This window comes from Argentina silus, assembly GCF_951799395.1.
Source record: "Argentina silus genome assembly, chromosome: 1".
Taxonomy (NCBI): domain Eukaryota; kingdom Metazoa; phylum Chordata; class Actinopteri; order Argentiniformes; family Argentinidae; genus Argentina; species Argentina silus.
This window is the reverse complement of record NC_139655.1, coordinates 23506644-23525947: the sequence shown is the minus strand read 5'-3', so window position 1 is coordinate 23525947 and position 19304 is coordinate 23506644. Positions and strand designations below refer to the sequence as shown.

General features: G+C 41.2%; 1 protein-coding gene across 1 annotated transcript in view; it reads left to right on the top strand.

Moving 5' to 3' along the window:
• Window positions 1-3159: 3159 nt before the first annotated feature.
• The window catches only part of LOC310810778 (cadherin-7-like), a gene marked incomplete at its 5' end in the record, with an annotated part of 79525 nt that continues 63380 nt past the window's right edge, over window positions 3160-19304 (top strand). The window contains 4 exons of the mRNA XM_083678629.1: window positions 3160-3308; window positions 8480-8809; window positions 8938-9097; window positions 9471-9653. Of these exons, the coding sequence (XP_083534755.1) occupies window positions 3160-3308; window positions 8480-8809; window positions 8938-9097; window positions 9471-9653 (822 nt within the window). The remainder of the gene's footprint in view (window positions 3309-8479; window positions 8810-8937; window positions 9098-9470; window positions 9654-19304) is intronic.

The following is a 19304-nucleotide window of genomic DNA, read 5'->3' as shown; positions in this document are numbered from 1 at the left end:
ACTAATTTACAAGCAATAATATGCATATTACAGATACTGTTAATGATCCATCTACTATTGCTAATGATATCAATAATAACTACTAATGAAATGATAACGAAAGAAGAAATAAATATTATTAGAATTAAATATTTCCCGCCATGCTGCACCATGTCACCACTCTATCCTGAAATAGATGTCCATACCAGAATTACATACGGAGGCCCTCTATTGACATAGAGTAGAGTACACAGCTCAGAGCAGCTGGATTTCCTCATGGTGAGAGGGCGGGGAGCAGGGAGCGAGGAGCGTGTGAGTGAGTGGTGCGAGTGGTCTTGCCTGGTGCCATGCGGTGGGCATGGGGGTGTTAGATGAGCCATTGATCCCTCCCAGCATGCTCTCCCACTGGGCCCTGGCTCCTCTCACCCCCCTTCTCCTTTCTCCTCACCATTGACTTTCTGCCAGGACGTTTGTTGTCACGGCAGGACCTGACATTTAATGATCCTCAGATGGAGGAACGTCACATTTATCACTCCCGAGCAGACGTGACGGAGCGGAATCTGAGGGGAGAACAGAGGCCAAAAAAACAAACAATAAACCTGATGGGAGAGAGAGGAGAAGAGCAACACTCTGACTGACTGATAGCAGGAGTAAGTCAAGAATGAACCCTCCTGTCTGCACAACACAATAACACCAACCTTCCCTTTCTTTAATGACAGATTCTGTGAATTAATTTTTCAAACAAGTATCCCTTGAAAGGCAAGATGGTGCTTAAAGTTGAGAGAAACTTCCACTGACTTCCGTATAATAGGGTTTTCGAAAATGTCACATTTACAAAGATATTGTCCAACTAAGATAGAGCTACAGTAATGTACCTGGTGCCTTTTGCTGATCTCTATCCTCTGAGCCTAATACAGGAAGAAAGAAGCTTCATTACTGAACTAAGGCTAATACCCTTAGCACTGGGGAGTACAAAGGCATCCCGAGCACACTTTCACCCCCCAGCGCATGTAGTGTCATCTGGAATGGGGGGAAACTGCGCTGTAAGTTAAAACAGTGACACTAAGGTCGGGTAATTATGCATCCCTCCCTGTGACATATTGCTGCAGAAATCTGCTTAACTAATTTTCATCAGCAGAATGCACCCAAAGTGGAGGAGGCTTTGGGAGAGATGTGTTAATTTATAAAAGGCTTGAGGAAGACTTCATTAAGCCAGCTGCAAGAGTGGAGAAAGTGCGTCCTGGAGACACAAAATATTTATTCATTGGCACATTAATGTTTAATTCCTTTGTTCCTATTTTTAAATGGAAAGGGAGAATGGAGAAAGCTTTGAACATTTGACCCTATATGTAAAAGTATAGGTTGAGTATGAAGTGGCCTGCGGGAGTCTCATAAAAAGTGAATTAAAGACTGGCAGGGAGGAGATGCACCTACTTGTATGAATATTTAGTAATAATGATCTCCTAACCATTATTCCCTCCCTCTGCGATGCTCAGTTGGGGGGGACTTAAATATGTGTGCTTATTTAGTTGCATACAAGAACTGACCAGAGATAATAGTTTGGAAGAAGAGGATATTTTGTTTGTAGCCAAGTCCTCATTTCCCATTTTTGGTGTGTGTGTGTATGTGTGTGTGTGTGTGTGTGTGTGTGTGTGTGTGTGTGTGTGTGTGTGTGTGTGTGTGTGTGTGTGTGTGTTTGCCAACAGCATGAACAGGTATTCTCCTGCAGTTGATTATTGCTAAACAAAACATAGGCTAAATATGGAGGTCTACAGGACTTTAAAATCAAGGTGCAATCCTTATCTCTCTTTATGAATATTATCAGTGTATCATTGCTATATCATCATGTACTTAGTCAATGTTCCTTCACACCAGAGAGACAGGTCTGATGAAAGGCTATGGGCTTGGTGAGGAAACAGCAAGTGTGTTTGGTTGGGCCCTAGCCTAATTACATGGCAACAAATGAGTTGCCAATCATGAGAATGTATTGTCTGCTCTTATCCTGGGAACCCATCAAGTCAACCCAATTAAAAGCCGCTACAAGAAAGACAGCAACAATGAACGGGCCTCTCGTTCAGTTAATTCATGATTGCCAATTAAAATAGAATACCGCACAAAGTTGTAAAGCTGTCAGGAGGGGCGAGCTAAATTACCCTTTTCCACTTTGAATGATGGATGCTTTCATTTCTCTCCCCTTATCTTATTTATTCTCAAGGCGAGGGGGGGGGGGGGGGGGGAAGAGAGTGGGAAGTGCGTGTCGCAAATGAGGAAGGCGCAGCGGCTCATACAATAGTGAGAGCACGGCTTCAACCAAGGTTTGTATTCCCTCCCCAAAATGTTCACCTCTCTAACAGTTTAGCTTATTGAATTAATTCACAGATCTAAGCATGAGTCTTCAACACACGAAGGATGTGCACTGTTAAATTACTTATTTTTTATTTTTGCAGCCACCATGGGAAAGAGTTGGATCTGAAAGCTTCACAGAACTTATTCTTGTCATATTAGTGCTGTCACCATTGGTATTCCAGACCATGAATGGTCAAATTGTCATTGATATATAAGAACATTTTGTGTCTGTACAATATATACAAGAACATTTTGTGTCAGGCTCTCAGGAGACAACTGAGCAGAAAAGAGGGATAGGGAATATGATACATTTTGTAATTTCTAAAAAGCATTCATCCACAGGTTTGATCTCATGTCTACTCTGTGGTACGTCGTAAATGCCAGCAGTAAATGTAATGTGTGCACAATAGTAAAATGGAGGCAGCTACTGTAGGTACCTTATCCTGGCTATGTCTGCCGCGCCATTAGCTACTGTTGCCATACTATTGATGGTCTAATTAAAACGTGTCAGCTTGAAATATGTCATATTTTTTAAAGGCTTAAATTGATAGCTCATATTAATTTCCACTTTCTCAAAATGACTTTTAATTTTGTCAGCCAAATGTGAGCTTGTGTCTACACTTGCTACACTCTCCTGTTCATGCTCTTGAAGCAATATGTCAAGCTTCTTTGACAACAGCAATGACACGTCTGCAGTGCTTCTTACCTTCAAAGATTAGGCTACAACAACTATTTCCTACTGTTTAATTCCTCAACTAATGCAGTGTTTCCCAACTCCTGAGAGCCACCCTGCAGGTCAAGCTCTTTGGAACAGATTAAAAAAGGGTGTCAGTAATGTCAGCCACCCAGGGAATCAATGGTGTGGCGCAGGAAATGAAAGCTGTGACAGATGTGGACTGCCACATCAGCCCCCTGTCACTGTGTCCACTTTGGTCCTTTCTCTTGATCATGGCAGCTGTGCACGGGCCCCAGGGGGGCCCCATGTCAGACTAAGGCAGTGTGGCCCCCACCAGCACACTCCAGAGTCATGGTGGCTCCAGAGAGACTCTCTCAGACAGGCTTAAAGGGCCACAGCCTCTCCCTCTGGACACCGGGCCCCGGCTCAATCAGCTCCTGCCACTCTTGATTGTGCTATGCTAGTGAAGGAAAACTTAGCCTTGGAGGAAAAAGAGACTGGAGAAGGTATTCTTTTTTGGTGACTTTTCTTACATGTGCTGTAACACACTTGTCATTATATGAGAAAACTATAGTCTGAAGTTTGAAGTGGGTGGGAATTAACTGAGAGAGACTGTAGATTGATAGGGAGTGGTTACTTTTAAATGGATGCTATTAATTATGAGACATGTTTGTCCTTGAGGGAATGTGAACCATGAAAAGAACAATGCTGATCTTTTTGCAATTTCAGTTTTATGTTCTGATTGCATCCATTCATCAAAAACTTTACACTGATGTTTGTTTCTAAGTATTCCTCTCACTTACATGCATACACACACGTACGCACGCACGCACGCACGCACGCACGCACGCACGCACGCACGCACGCACGCACGCACATACACACACACACACACACACACACACACTATCATGTTAATCAATTACTGTACATAAATTACTGGATATCCTGCACAATTGACCGTTCAAAAAAGCAATTGACATTCACCAATCAGCAATTAGCAACCATAACTAACCACACCAACCTCTGTCAAGCTTAGTCAGAATCTCTGCTGTAGTGCACTTTTCATTTTTTTATATTTTCATTTTTTTTTCATCATTTACACTGGCATTGTGGGAAAGCAGACAGTATTTTACAGGATGCTATAGCCTTTCATTCTTTGTTGTTTTATTTGATGGTATTATTTGAAAGCAGTCCAAGTTTAAAGGTTAGTTTGGGATAAAAGGGACAATCAGATGCGCATGCTACTGTACCTATGAGAGCGCCACTTAACCACAATGGTCAGAAATCGTTGGATCTGATTCCCTTGACTTAATGCTATTCTACCTTTAGGCCTAGCCATTTTTACAATTACATTGACCTGTTTATTTGATTCATTACCAGCCCAAGGACAGAATTATTTGAGATTTGTAGATGGTGCTCGAGTCATGCTTGACTTGAGGCTCACTTTTGGACTTATTGAGGAGAAGTTTTAGCTAAGTTCTTTTGGATCTGACCAGCATTTATTTTTTATTAATTTAGGATCATTCATTCATTCATTAGTAGGGGAAGATGCCAATCAAGATTGGCCTATTCAATGGATTAAAAAAAAACAATGTTTCCTCCTGTCCCATCCATCCTGTGTCTCCTAGGCTGTTAGATGTAGCATGTAGGCTTACATAATTAGTAGTGCTTATTTTACAATATTATAACCTATTATTTGAAAGCAGCCCAATGACAGTATTACAAGAAAGCAATCTAAGCCAGAGGCAGGGTAATTTAATCATTACCAGAGCATCTCTGTAATGTTTTCCAGTTTTTTGGCCTGTAAAAATATGACCACAACACAACATTTGCATTAGGTTACATGGTGTGAGATCTATCCGCTGTTCATCAGAGACGACTGAGGGGGTAGACTATCAACAGTATCATGGCCCATGGTGTGTGGCCTGCAATTGTAATGATGCTGGGTGACACTGGTAGTTGTGTGGCTGGTATAGGCCTACTGTGATCAGTGAAAGTAAAATGTCATGTTGACATGTTATTATTCATATTATTCTGTAGGCTATAGCCGGATATATAAAACTCACAAATGTTAATATGTAACCAAATTATATTTTTACTGTTTGTATCCAATTAGTCATTTGTAGTTGTCTAACTGTCTGTATATTTTTTATATTATTTTTCGCCCATGTCCGGCATATCATATAGTTGGCTACAAATGAATAACTTTTATATAGGTGTCGTGTCATTGTAGCTTTGGACAGTTTTTGATATGTGTGACATTCATGGTCTGTATGCTATACCTTTAGCTGCAGCTCCAGTGTTTGCTTGCTTGAGCTCCGCTTACAACAAGCCATTATCATTTCATAGTGTGACAATCTGTCTAGCCACTTCCCCTCCCCCTATGGCAAGAGATGAGATGAGAAATTTGAATGCTGAGTTCAATCCAGGCCCACGCCTTCCCTAGAACAGTAAAGTTCTTCATTTAACAAATGTTGTTAGTTCCTGCATGGAAGATTGACTTGCAACCATTGATTTTACTGTGGCCAAAATGTTGCATATTTCAGAGAACTGTAATCAATTCCATTTTACATCACAAAAATAATAAAATGGCTGTGTTCATTTATGCATTTCAAATAATTCTTCAGGCTACACAGCTTGGAAGTGCGGGCTTTAGGAGTAGCCTAATCAGTGTGGCCTAACCAATCAGTAGGTGGGATTAGTTTAGTAATTTACCCGTATTCAATGCCAAATATACAGTATATTGGCGGGCAATTTATCTAGCAGGTAATTTGTGCAACTTGCAATCTGTTTGACTGTTGGTGCAGTATCAGAGATAGCCTTTACATATACAGTAGCTAGATTTATGACTGATGGTTTTGGTTGTGCTGTAGCCTTGTTGGCAGACATGACAGTGTTGTAATGCATGGAATGGAATGAAGAATGGTATCAAACACACATGCAGAAGCAGACATTTTAAATATAATGTCGTATTTTCACACCAAATCATATTTAAGGCAAAGGTAAATTCATTTTAAAATCTGGAATTAGGCCTGTTGAAAGATTGTTAATTGTACATTATTGTTAGGGTTTGTATGCAAATAACTTTTACATGGTAAGGCAGAGGAGCTTGCACATTGGCATGATGGTAAAGGGCCATAGGCCACACCCTGTCATGCATTGTCATGCCATCTGGCCACATTTAGAAAGGCCACAACTCTCATCCCGTACCGAGAATTCTAAAATTTGCTACATACTGTACATCTGTCTCTTCAGAAGGAAGACCATGGAAAGACCTTTGTCCATAGATGATGTATACCAAATTGAATGCAGATCCGCAAAGCAGCTTTGGAGAAAAATAAAAATAAAGAAAAATCAGATTTCAAAATGACAGGATACACTAACAGAACACACCTTAAATGCTAAGGCTTTTCCAGTTATTGACCTGCACCAAACTTGGTATGTAGCATCAATGGAATGAGGTGTTCACAGGATCCATTTTGTTTACCATTTGAACGAACATGTTCATTAACCAATGAATTGTCCAGGGGGCAGGGCCTCTCACATAAATGGTTATGAGTCAAAGACAATTAATCCTATCATGATGAAACAGGTCCATTAAGCTCTCAGGATGATACCCCTTAAACCACACGCAAATCAACAAAAAAGGGGCAACTGTATACTGCTATATTTTGATATTTCTTGATGTGGTTCACCAAATGTCATGAAATGTGGTACATGTGCCCTGGGGTACAGTTTTAGCCAATATCTTAAACATAGTGATGATTGGTCATACTGTTGGGCTTGTGGGCGTGGTCTATCACATAAAAGCTGATAAATCAAAGACAGTCTACCCTATTAATATAAACCTAGACATCTCTGAGGCTCTCCCTTGACCATTCTCAGACAGTTGTTTGATCCTGTGACCTTGCCATGAGGCTTAGACCCCGTTAATCGCTGCTTGAAGCTTTAATTATCATTATTATTATTATCATTGTAATATCACCATCATCACCTTGCCCACAGTGGCTCAGAAATATTAGGTGCTGACAAAGTATGATATTATTAATTTTGAATAATCCACTTGTCTCCGTATCAGATTACATTGACAAGTACATTTGTTTTCATACTGGCAATGAAACATACATTTATAGGGAAAATGATTAGGTGTTATTTAGCTCCTTATCTTCAGTAGGCCTATATCTACGGAGTTCTGGAACAGAGAAGTGGAAGTGGTCACCATTGCTCATCATGCAGTGGTGAAACACACGCAGGTGTATGTATGTGTGTGTGTGTGTGTGTGTGTGCATCGGTGTGTGCGTGCATGCATACTTGTGTGTGTGTGTTAGGGGAGGCTAGTGGAAGCAGAAATTGGAGGACGGGCTCATTGTAATCCATGGAATGGAATGAGGAATGGTATCAAACACATGATTTATTTAATACCATTCCTCATTCCATTACATGCCTTACAATGAGCCCATCTTCTGATTTCTACCTCCACCAGCCTCCCCATGTGTGTGTGTGTGTGTGTGTGTGTGTTATCTCATTATTAATAATATATGCCATTTAGCTGACACTTTTATCCAAAGCGACTTACATTGCAGTGAATTTATACATTTTTCAGTATATATGGTCCCAGCAGGAAACGAACCCACAACCTAAGCGTTGTTAACGCCATGCTCTACCAACTGAGCCACAGAGGACCACATATTCTACATATTCTATATTATTCTAAGTGATGCAATATCTTTACTTGAAGTAGGTAGCTGCACAAGCACACTCTCTCCAGCTGCCTCCCCTCCCCTCACAGCCTTTGCTGTCGTCCTCCTTCAGTGACGTCCTCCTTCAGACGGAGGTGAAGAGGGCTATCCACTTAGCTACATTATGAGGAGAAGCTGTACAGGAAAAATACTATGAACAGTGTGTGTGTGTGTGTGTGTGTGTGTGTGTGTGTGTGTGTGTGTGTGTGTGTGTGTGTGTGTGTGTGTGTGTGTTTGTGTGTGTGTGCTCCAAGGTGGTAGCAGGTTGACTTATTTGAAAAACTGTATTCACATAAGTCATTCAATCTCAATCAGTTCAGTTCAATAAAACATTATGATTGAACTGAACTGACTGAGATTGAATGTATGATTTTAATTATAATTATGTGTAACCGTTAACTGTTGTTATGGTCATTTAACTATGATAACCTTGAGGGGTTTAAGAGAGTACATGTCTGTGGGTATATTATAGATTTTCCAAATAGGTCAGAGTACTGTAGAATACAAAAGCAAAAGTTTTTTTGCATTCTCATATGGATTCTGGCATGCTTACTCAATATTTACCATGTCATTGTAGTACCATTGTAAATTTTTGTAAGGCCCAAAGGGCCAACATGATTGAAAATCATCTTCCTTTCAACAGTCTTATTGTACTTCAAAAGTCTTACTTAAATAAGCTCTGTATCTGAAGTCATCAATGTTATACCATAATACTACCATGCTATACCAACTATAGGACCATAACCAACCTCCCCTTCCTCTCCAAAGTGCTGGATCATGCTGTGTACAGCCAACTCCAAAACCACCTTGCCTCCAACAAGCTATTCGACCCCTTCCAATCTGGGTTCAGAAAGCAACACAGCACTGAAACAGCCCTTGTTGGAGTGACTAATGACCTCCTGATGAGTGCTGACTCTGGCTTCAGGAGTATCCTCATCCTCCTGGACCTCAGTGCAGCCTTCGACACAGTCAATCACACCATCCTGCTGAAATGGCTTGAGAGCCTTGCTCGTCTCTCCGGTCTGGCCCTATCCTGGTTCAAATCATACCTCACCAACCGACAACAGTTTGTCACCATCAACAGTGTTTAGTCACCCCCATCCACTGGTCTTTCCATGGTGTCCCACAAAGCTCTGTCTTGGGCTCCTTGCTGTTGTCTATCTACATGCTCCCCCTTGGCCACATCATCTGTAGCCATGGTCTCAGCTACCACCACTACACAGACGACACCCAAATCTACATCCACTCCAAACCTGACACCTCACCTGCACTGAACACGCTCAACTGCTGCCTACAAAGTATAAAAACCTGGATGCACAGCAGCTTTTTAAAACTCGACTGTGATAAAACAGAGGTTGTCCTCATTGGTTCAAAATCACACATCAACAACACCAATAACTTCCATTGAGGATGTGATGGTCACTACCTCCACACACGCCAAAAACCTGGGAGTCCTTCTTGACACAACCCTTTCATTTGACACCCACATCGATAAAACACAACAGCTGTCCTTGTTTCACCTCAGCAACATTGCCCAGATCCGCCCATTTCTCTCCTTTTCTGAACGACTCATACATGCGTTCATCACCTCACGCTTGGACTATTGCAATGCCCTGCTCCTCGGCCTCCCCTCCTATCTGCTCAGCAAACTACAACACATATAAAACTCTGCTGCGCGTCTCCTCACATCCACCCCCACCTGCCATCACATCACCCCTGTACTCCAGGACCTCCACTGGCTACCTGTCCATCAATGGATTGATTTCAACGTCCTGCTCCTCACTTATAAGGCCCTGCATGGCTCTGCCCCAGCCTATCTGTCTGAGCTCCTCATGCCATACTGCCCCACCCGCTCCCTCCGCTCCGCTGACTCTGGCCTCCTCACTGTTCCCAGAACCTCCGCACTATGGGTGACAAGGCTTTCTCATCTGCTGCTCCTCGCCTGTGGAATGCTCTCCCCCACAATGTCAGAGCTGTTGACAGTATTGACTCTTTTTAGACCTTGCTAAAAACTCACCTGTTCAGGCAGGCTTTCAATGTAAAGGGCCATGTGTTATGCATGTTCTGTGACTGTCCTCCTGTATTTTTATTTGTTATTTTCTATTTTTCATATTTTTGACATGTTAAGCGCTTTGAGTCCATGTGAAAGCGCTATACAAATTTAATATATTATTTTTATTATTACAATAAAATATGTATGAGCTGACAACGAACATGTCCATACATTGTCATTATTTTGTGGAATATGATCAGTGGCAATTATTTGTGTTTTTGAGGCCTTTAGTTTGCTTGATGTTCTTTTTTCAATTATATGATATAAAGTAACTCTTTCTGATCATAGACAAGCTCTCTCTCTCTCACACACACTTTCTTTTTCTCTCCCCTCTCATTGATGCAGCAAGTGCATTCATATGACCATTCTTGGAAAAATAAGTATGAAATTAGAAGACCTTAGTGCTAACAAACTAATTCATTTGGGCAATAGTATGTAACCCAATGAGAGGACAGTAACCACACAGGAAGGAGACTCACCCCGCCTCAGAGTCTTCTTGGTCCTCTTGTGCAAGATGTGTTTGTTTATTTGTGTGTGGTTATCCCTGTTATTTCCCCCTCCTAAACCTGCTTAATTGGGTTCATCAGAATGATTTCCAAACATCTTTTCAGTTGTTTCTGTTTGCTCAATTCAGGGTGGGTGACTCTATTGTGTAACCCAGGCTGGAGCCATGAGGGGCCATTTTGTGTCTAACCCCATCCCGGGGGGTTTTGTCTGTGGACACCACCACCTGGGTTCTTGTTGCTAGTTGTATTTGTTTCCCCCCCATGTCTTACAGGAAGAATGAGAGGCCTTGTTTGTTTCCTTTCTACACAGTGGCTAGAATCACTCCAATTTGTCAAAGCAAACAGAACACAGATGCTGGGGATTTGGTGATGAAGAGACAGAGAGGAGAAGAGGAAGTGGATGAGGGGATTCAGGGATGAGGGGATTCAGGGATGAGGGGATGGGGGGTAACATGCTCTTTGCCAAGCAGGCAAGCATGAGGACTATTGCTCTGTTAGAGTGAATGCAACAGGCCTGTGCATTTTTCAGCCTGCCCACTGGAGCATGTGAACACACATGTCTCCCCACGGGAGAGGAGACTGTAATGACAAAGCCAGTGCCTCTGCTTCTCTTTTTCTCTCTCGCACTCCCTCCCTACCTCTCTCTCTCTCTCTCTCTCTCTCTCTCTCCCTCCCTCATCTTTTCTCCAAGTCATAGCTGAAGCGTGATGAGGCTGTGAAGTCGCTCCTTCTCTTGTGTGTTCTATCACTGAGTAGGCTTCCTTCTAATTTTAGACGGAACGTGTGATTATTTTCATTAAGGTTCAAGTTTTGAGTCTATAAAGTTTAAAGTACATTTTACAAGGTCACACAATACACTGTACAATAGATAAACACACACACACACACACACACACACACACACAAGCAAGTTAATTTATTAACTGGAAATGACATGACACACGGCCAAGATTTGCTGTCACAATCTTTGGAGCATCTGTTACCTTTCAGAGAAATCCTGATGGAGAACCAAATCTCTGCAGTGTGAACGAGTTAGACAAAAACACAAAGGGAGAGAGAAGAATACGTTATTGTCAACTGAACAATGGAATAAAACATGTTTTCTCCTCAAATTCATACAATATTACATTTTTATAGGCAATAGTCTGCAAACTTCAGGCATAGTATATATCTTGTATGCTCCTCTCAGACTTGTGAAACTGCCTCTTCCTGTCTATATGACACACACACACACACACACACACACACACACACACACACACACACACACACACACACACACACATAGAGACGAAAGACACTGATCTGAGCCATCATTAAGATTGGGATCCTGTCTCAGCCAACACAAACAGGTGAATGAACTGTCTTCTGTGAGATGTTTCTCTTTCAAAGCCTCGCTTTGGCAGGGACAAGTCTGGAAGAGAACTGTGTGAGAATGACCTCTAACCTGTGTACCTGTCTACTGTCTCAATACGGCTCAGCACAACCTGAACTATTAATCAAAAGTGGTTTTGCTTTTTTGTTTTAGTCATTTTCATATGGCATGACAGATTGTTAGTGTCTGTATCTGTGTGTGTGTGTGTGTGTGTGTGTGTGTGTAATGATAATAAAGGTTTATTGAATCTGAGGATGTTGAATTGTAGATAACTAAAGGTAGCTACATTTCCTTTTTAAGTATAGGAAATATCATTAGTTCACATTAAACGCAGTCCAGCAACACTGATGTAATGCAGATGTGGAAGATTGTCCTAGACGTCTGTCTTTATCTCTGATGGTAACAGCTGGTGTCACCAGTCACATAAGTGACTGAGTCATCAGTTTCACTTGCGGTCATTTGTAAGTCATGTCATCTAGCAAGGGCATCACCGTCCTGATCCGATGTACAGTATGTTCGTTTTGAGGTTAAAACCAATCGCTCTGATACAGTTACTCATAAATATATCTTCAATTTAAGTTGGGGAAATCAAATGTGCATAGCAATATCTAGGAAGAGGACTTACAAGCGCTTACAAATGAGTCTTAGCCCCTCTGGAAAGGCCGGAGTTGCAATTCAGCAGGATTTTCATCTCTCTCTCTCCCTTAATCTATTAACCATGGCAGAGCAGGAGAGGAAGGAAGGCTAAATTAGTGTAATCTGAATGAGGTTTGGCTTGAATATGGTGGTTCAGTGAGTGACTGATGGCATCCGCCCGCAGCTACCATGCTCACGCAGACAATGAGGATATGACCATTTGAATCGATACGGTGGATCCACCATGATTAGGTCTGCCATTACACATCACTTGATCCATTGATGCTCTTCTATTGCATCTGATGAAATTGGGATCCTTCAATGCTTGCAGGGGGATTAGTCAAGATCCCTGCTTCTAAAAGGAAGAGAGTTTACACTGTTTTTATACAATGTTATGCAAATTAGTTTATTTGGTGTTTTTGTTTTCTGTGAGAAGAGGACCATGCTCTTTTCTTTTGAACATCAAGGCCCTGGTCCCCTCTGATCCAGTGCTCATTAATGCCTATGAGTTACATGCTATGAGATGCTATGCTAGCATGTTCATGTAACATGGGTTACAATGAGTCATACTGGACAAGCCCCTCCTGCACAGACATATTTGTTAGACTTGTACAAATGAATCAGCAGCATAGTGCAAAAGAAATGTCATTTATTGTTGTCGTTCTTTCCTTTTAACAGTGATGATCACTTTAAACAAAGTGGACTGAAGGGCAATACATTTTCCAATTTGGAAAGACAGAAAACAAATAACTAGAGTAATGTCATATATATTATAGACTTGACTACATTGTCTAACCATATAATGCCATATCACATCTTCAGACCAAGAGACAGATAATCCTTATTTTTTTTCTTAATAATTTAGATGATGGTTGGATATGACAGCTTTCCTGTGTGCAGTCTGTGTACTCATTGTGATATTCTAAAAGACAGTGGAGATAAATAGATGACAGCTCTTATGTCATACTGTAGGCACAGCCAGATGTTGACTAGGACTATCCATTGGGGAAATCAATACTCTATTTGGAGTTGAAATTGTCCAATCAATGCAACAATCATCTGTTCTCAATGACAGTGACTGGCAGTTATTGAAAAAATAATGCCAACCTCAATTTAGCTAGCTAAAGATCAATTATGTATTTTTAAATGTCCACGTTGACATTACTATCCCATGGCTCCCTCTACTTAATTGAATAGAAGACAATACATCTATCTATCTATCTATCTATCTATCTATCTATCTATCTATCTTCCTGTACACTGTACACTTCCTGTCCACTTCCTGGTAAACCGTCCTCATTAGACACTGAACAAAGAGTCACATCAAACACAATGTTATTGTAGAGGACCGTAGCAGACATGAGAGCTGCAGAAGCTCAAGTGGAGGAGAGGTCACAGGGGCTAGGTGGAGGGGCTGGAGGGGGTGTCACTGAGGCAGGAGAGGAGACATGGGCGACCGTGGGATCCAGAGGGGGCGGGACAGAGTTCCACATCACCCCGGGCGTCTCCTGAACGTGTATGATTGATGGTGGAGAGCTGACTAGCAGAGCTTCCAATGTCACTCTCCAATTAAATAACTGTAACCGCTGAACTGTTGCCTCCACCCTCTCTACTGATCACCACACTCCCCCACTCCTCTCACTCTCTCTCTCCCACTTGGTTTCCTTGCATCCTATACTCTCTCTTCTCTACTCTATCCAACTCTCTTTTGCTTCCTTTTATCGTTCCTCTTCTCTCTCTCTCTCTCTCTCTTTCTCTCTCTCCCCATTCCTCTCCAACACACATCCTTCTTCCCCTGTCTTCCTCTCCCCAGTTTATCTCTCTCCCCCCTTCACTGACCCATACATCCTCTTGTGTCTCTTCTTGTAGCTCCCTCTCACCTGTTCTTCCAGGGATGACAGACAGAGGCTGCTCTTTCTATTGGTTTGGGTCACTTCCTCCTTTCTCTGCATCACAATTCAGAGGAGATGGGTGGGGAGAGAATGCCTTCAATGACAATTTAAAATAAAGCATGATTATCTCAAAATAACAGAGATAAAGACACATAATTATGCGTAGAGTAAAATACATTAGAGTAAAAGACATGAATGTATAATTAACACAAACTTTCCTCAGGTGTATCTTGAGTGATTCCAAAAGTAAGCTCATTCCTCATACTGTTCATATTGTACTTTATGTTACAAGTAGATTAGTTCTTTTTTACAACAACCTGCATCATGAACCGAGAGTTACAAGCATATTTGTAACACATCGGTAACAGTATTAGTTAAGTGCAAGAGACAAAACATAATAGTCCTCAACATGGACATGAGAATTCTCAAACCTTCACTCCCTTAATTGGTTATGGTGTTTGCACCTACATAGCTGTTCTTACTGAAACAGTAACATGTTCTTGTTTCATGCAGCTAATAGCGTTGTGATATGCAGACACCACCAGGTCGTAAATCCCAAAGACCTCAGTTGTGTTTGAAGTATTGCATTAGTGGCCTTCATAAGAACAGTTTTGTATTATGTGCAAATGTGTTATCAAGCCCAGCCTTAATTGGAGACAGTGAGCATACATTTGCTGTAGCTAGGGGTGTGGAACGAATAGGGATGCTGATAATGGTGTTTTCTGGTAGAGAGACAGGCAGTTTTACTTTAGAGGGGTCAGTCTCATACTGCACTTGTTGTTGCCTAAGGAGAGGAGTTAGCGGCTAATTGGATGAAAAAAAAAACTTTCTATGGGACACAAAATGTTGTAGGTCACTATACAAAAAAATTAGGGATGGTAAAATTATCTATTTAAAATCTCTGCAGGGCAAATTGGAGGCACAATTAAGGCAAATATATAAATAATGAAAAACATAGACTATTGCCCCGTTTCATTTTGGCTTATTCATTACTTGCAGACAATTCAATATTTTAAGAATATAATTAAATACAGAATGAATAAACTAAAAGAAAATCAAAAAGTATAGTACTCATAATGCACACATTCAGTTTCAAAACATGCAGACCACAAATGTTAAAGGTCTCAGAGAGCACTGAGTTGGTCAATATGAATGGTGAATTTGATAATTACAAAAATCTAGACACACATTATAACTAATTGACTCACTACAGTCATTGAATTAGGGGATCATTGAAGACCAAGATAGACCTTTTTTTATTGTTTTGCATGTAAGGGGCTCTTGGAATGCATGCTATTCACCCACAATGTGGCCTGACAATATCTGAAAACCCATATGTGTTACATTTCATGTTTCTATTCAGTTAGCTCATCTTTTCTCCAACCCCTTTAAAACCATGGTGCCAACACTTTCAAACAAAATGCCATCTGCAATTATGATGAAACGGTCACAATGTTGCATCTTTCTATTTGTGCCAAATAACATGGTTTAAAATGTTTCCTCCCTCCGTGCCAACTAAAATCTCCCTTCATTTGAGTTTGCAGCGGATGGGGAATATGAGAGTGTTTCTTATAGACGTCTCGTCTGGTATTCTTACCCCTGTGCTCAGTGTGTCCCTTGCGCCTGTGTGGGAGTACCCAAACCACTTGCAGCTGGGGCTCCTCGAACGGAGCCAGCACTGCTGTCGGAGAAGAGAAGAGAACCGTCGGAATAATTTTTAGTCAGAGCGGACACCGTTTGTCTGGTAGAGAGAGAGAGAGAGAGAGAGAGAGAGAGAGAGAGAGAGAGAGAGAGAGAGAGAGAGAGAAAGAAAGAGAGAGAGAGCGAGAGAGAGAGAATTCAGTGATCGGACTTGAACGGACTGCCTGCACCGCATCTCTGCGAGTGTTCACGAGTGCGCATTTACGCGCTATAATTCTACTCATTCTGTGAGAGACCAGGAATAGATGTATTTTCCAATTTACAAACTTTTATTTCTGTCGTTTATGTCGTGAACACCTCTTAGTAAATCGTCTTTCTACACGCATTAGAGGTGCACGGAAAGACCTCAACTTTTGTGAATCCCAACCTGCCACTAATGCCAATGAGGTGCTTCTTATCAAATCGTTGAAGTTCATCCGTTCTCGTTTGGTGAGTAAATTCAACCCATTTATATATATAGTAGGATACATGTGCATAGAGTTTTTGCTCGGAGCAACTGCGAGCTTGGTAGAGATGGATTCCCATGGGACATAGAAGTTAGTTTATGATTAATGCATGAAATGAAGTGATAGGTCGCTAATTCTGTAATTAGTATTCCGCGGACACAGGTTTCCTGCGGCGGTTGTTCACTGAAATGTTGACCAAGGATTTTATGGTGGCCACCGTCACTGTAATTTTAATGCTGGACATGTTTTACGTTTCTAAATAGATTTCGCCCTCCCGTTTCAGCCTCATAGCCTAAGGCACACTTGCAGGTGAGCATTAGGTGGCAAACCGATATTATGTGATGTTGTTTGTCGAGAGATGTCAAAGGTGTTGAACATCAGTGCTGCATGTATTCTGTAAAAAAAAAAACAGTGCTTAGACGCCGATTTATTGTAGTGATTTGGGAACCTATACGCACTGATGATACAGGATAACTTTTTCTATATGCTATTGCTATCGTTTTGGTGTCTCACATTAAACTAATGATAACTTCGAAGTATTGATAAACCTTCAAAAAGGCCTTAAATTATGCTTCATAGATCCTTCATAAAAGCTCATGCCAAAGCATGGCAAAAGGAGTCAAGTTCATTTGGCAAAGCAAGTCTACGAATGTTATATCCCCATTTATAGGCTATGGTGAATCTGCCTATGAATGATTTGTTACGCTTTGTTATGATTTGTTATGTAAACCTCATAGTGGGGTTATGGAGGCTCCATTAAGCATTTCAAGTAAAATGGAGGAGAACACACTCTTATTAAAATAGGATGCATAGTCTATGCAGATCATCCTGCATAACGCACCAACGATTTGTTTTGACTTTGCTGTGAATTCTTTAGGAGCTACCGCTTTTAAGGTGAGGAGTTTAGCAGAATATTTTACTCGGTAATCAGAACCTAAGATTGAATATTAATTTGTATTCTTCAAGGGCTACCTCAGTAATTGATGAATTTCTCGCTTAATACAGAGACAACATTAATAAGATATGCTTTTAGAATTTGTAAAATAAATTAATTAATACAATAAATTATTGTTCCGTGAGGTCTTTTAGAGCAATGAATCAGCATTTTACATTAAATTTATTGATTTTTTATATTTTTTTTTTATTTTGCATTCATTTTCAAATTAATCAGCAAATGTTTGATTGCAATAGGCCAATGCAATTAATACATAGCTTCCCCCGCCGCCCCCCCCCAAAAAAATAAAAAATAAAAACTTTGTTTACCGTTTACCGATCCATTGCAATTCAAAAGTTTCATTAATCAATTTATTCCTATAATTAAGTTTTCATAAAACAAGCCTATTTTACATATGGCTTTGTTTGGTTTGTGCCTCCCCACCCCATACTCATAGCATAGTCAGAGCCCATATTGTATATCCCACCTCTTTCACACTGAATACAGTAGGTACCCCTTCTGTAATACTGCATTATAACACACAATTTTAAATTTATTGGCTTGGATCTAATGGCTCAGAATGTTAAATTCCAATGATTAATAGTTGAAGCTTCATAAAACCCAAAGAGATGGTCCATTAGCTGTCATTGAAACTCTTCACTCTCCCCCTGCAGCTTTATGTGACCATGTTACTGAATTACCGAGAGATCATGAAAGCCCTAGCTATTATAGGCCTTTTTGAGGTGTAGCCTAACATTAATGTTTATGCTCCTCCTCTGGGGCGTTCCACTCTGGGGCATTAGGTGGTTTATCTCATTTTAGTGTTGAAAGTCAACCAATGTCATGTTTTCAATCTTCATCTCCCTCTCTCTCTCTACTACATTCATTGTGAATCCATGTTAGCTGTTGAAAAGCAAGCCATGGTAGCCGTGGTTCTCAGGGCTCCATTGTATTTGATAAGATCAGGATGATACGTTTTTAATGGTGAATATCTCTGTATAGAGCCATCTCTTCATCGACAGCCATAGGCAATATGAATTCAACTCAGGGCAGAGCTTTCATCAGTATTGTAGGGGTTGGAGAAGTGAGTCTGAAGTGATGGAATGCAAATTCCTACTCTGGTCACCTTTGATTGCATAGATTTTAACTGTCTTTGCCCTGGAATGACACTGTGACATATACACCATGCTTGAAGAGAATATGAAAGTGAGTGATTGGTTACTAAACATTGGTAATCCTGTTGTGAGCCTGGCAATGGGATTAGAACCCTCAGAGAGCAAGAGAGAGAGAGGGCAGCAGGGGGAGAGAAAGAGGGAGGGAGAGTGAGAGAGATACAGAGGGAGGGAGGGAGAGTGAGTGAGTGAGTGAGTGAGAGAGAGAGAGAGAGAGAGAGAGAGAGAGAGAGAGAGAGGGACACTGACTCTCGGTTCATGGTGCAGGTTGTTGCAGTCCTCCCACTAAATATTATTCCATCACTCTCTGTTTCTCTCTGTTTCTCTATCTTTTCTCTCTCTCTCTCTCTCTCTCTCTCTCTCTCTCTCTCCCTCTCTCTCTCCTTTCTCTCACTACAGTGACCCTACTGACATAGCTGCTAAATGTTACATCAAAAACATAGAAGAAAGACCTCCTTTAAGCGGAGGGTTGTACTCAGTTGCTCTTTCTCTCTCTATCTCTCCCCTGTTTTTTATTGATGCATATCGCATCAGCAAGCCCCCGGACTGTGGCTTCAACTCATTCCCAGTTCATTTCTGTAGGGCTCTGGGTTAAGCACAATAAGAGGCATTAATTTGGCTGCTTGCCTCAGCCTGACCCTGCAAAGATCCTCTCCGATACAATACTACCACCGTCGCAACCTGCCTCCACATCTCTCTCTCTCTCTCTCTCTCTCTCTCTCTCGCTGCCCTCCAGCCAGATCTGTTCCACTTTCCACTACTACCATTAAATCGCCTTGCCGAGGCAGTAACTTTGCATTGCTCTGTGTGTGTGTGTGTGTGTGTGTGTGTGTGTGTGCGTGCATG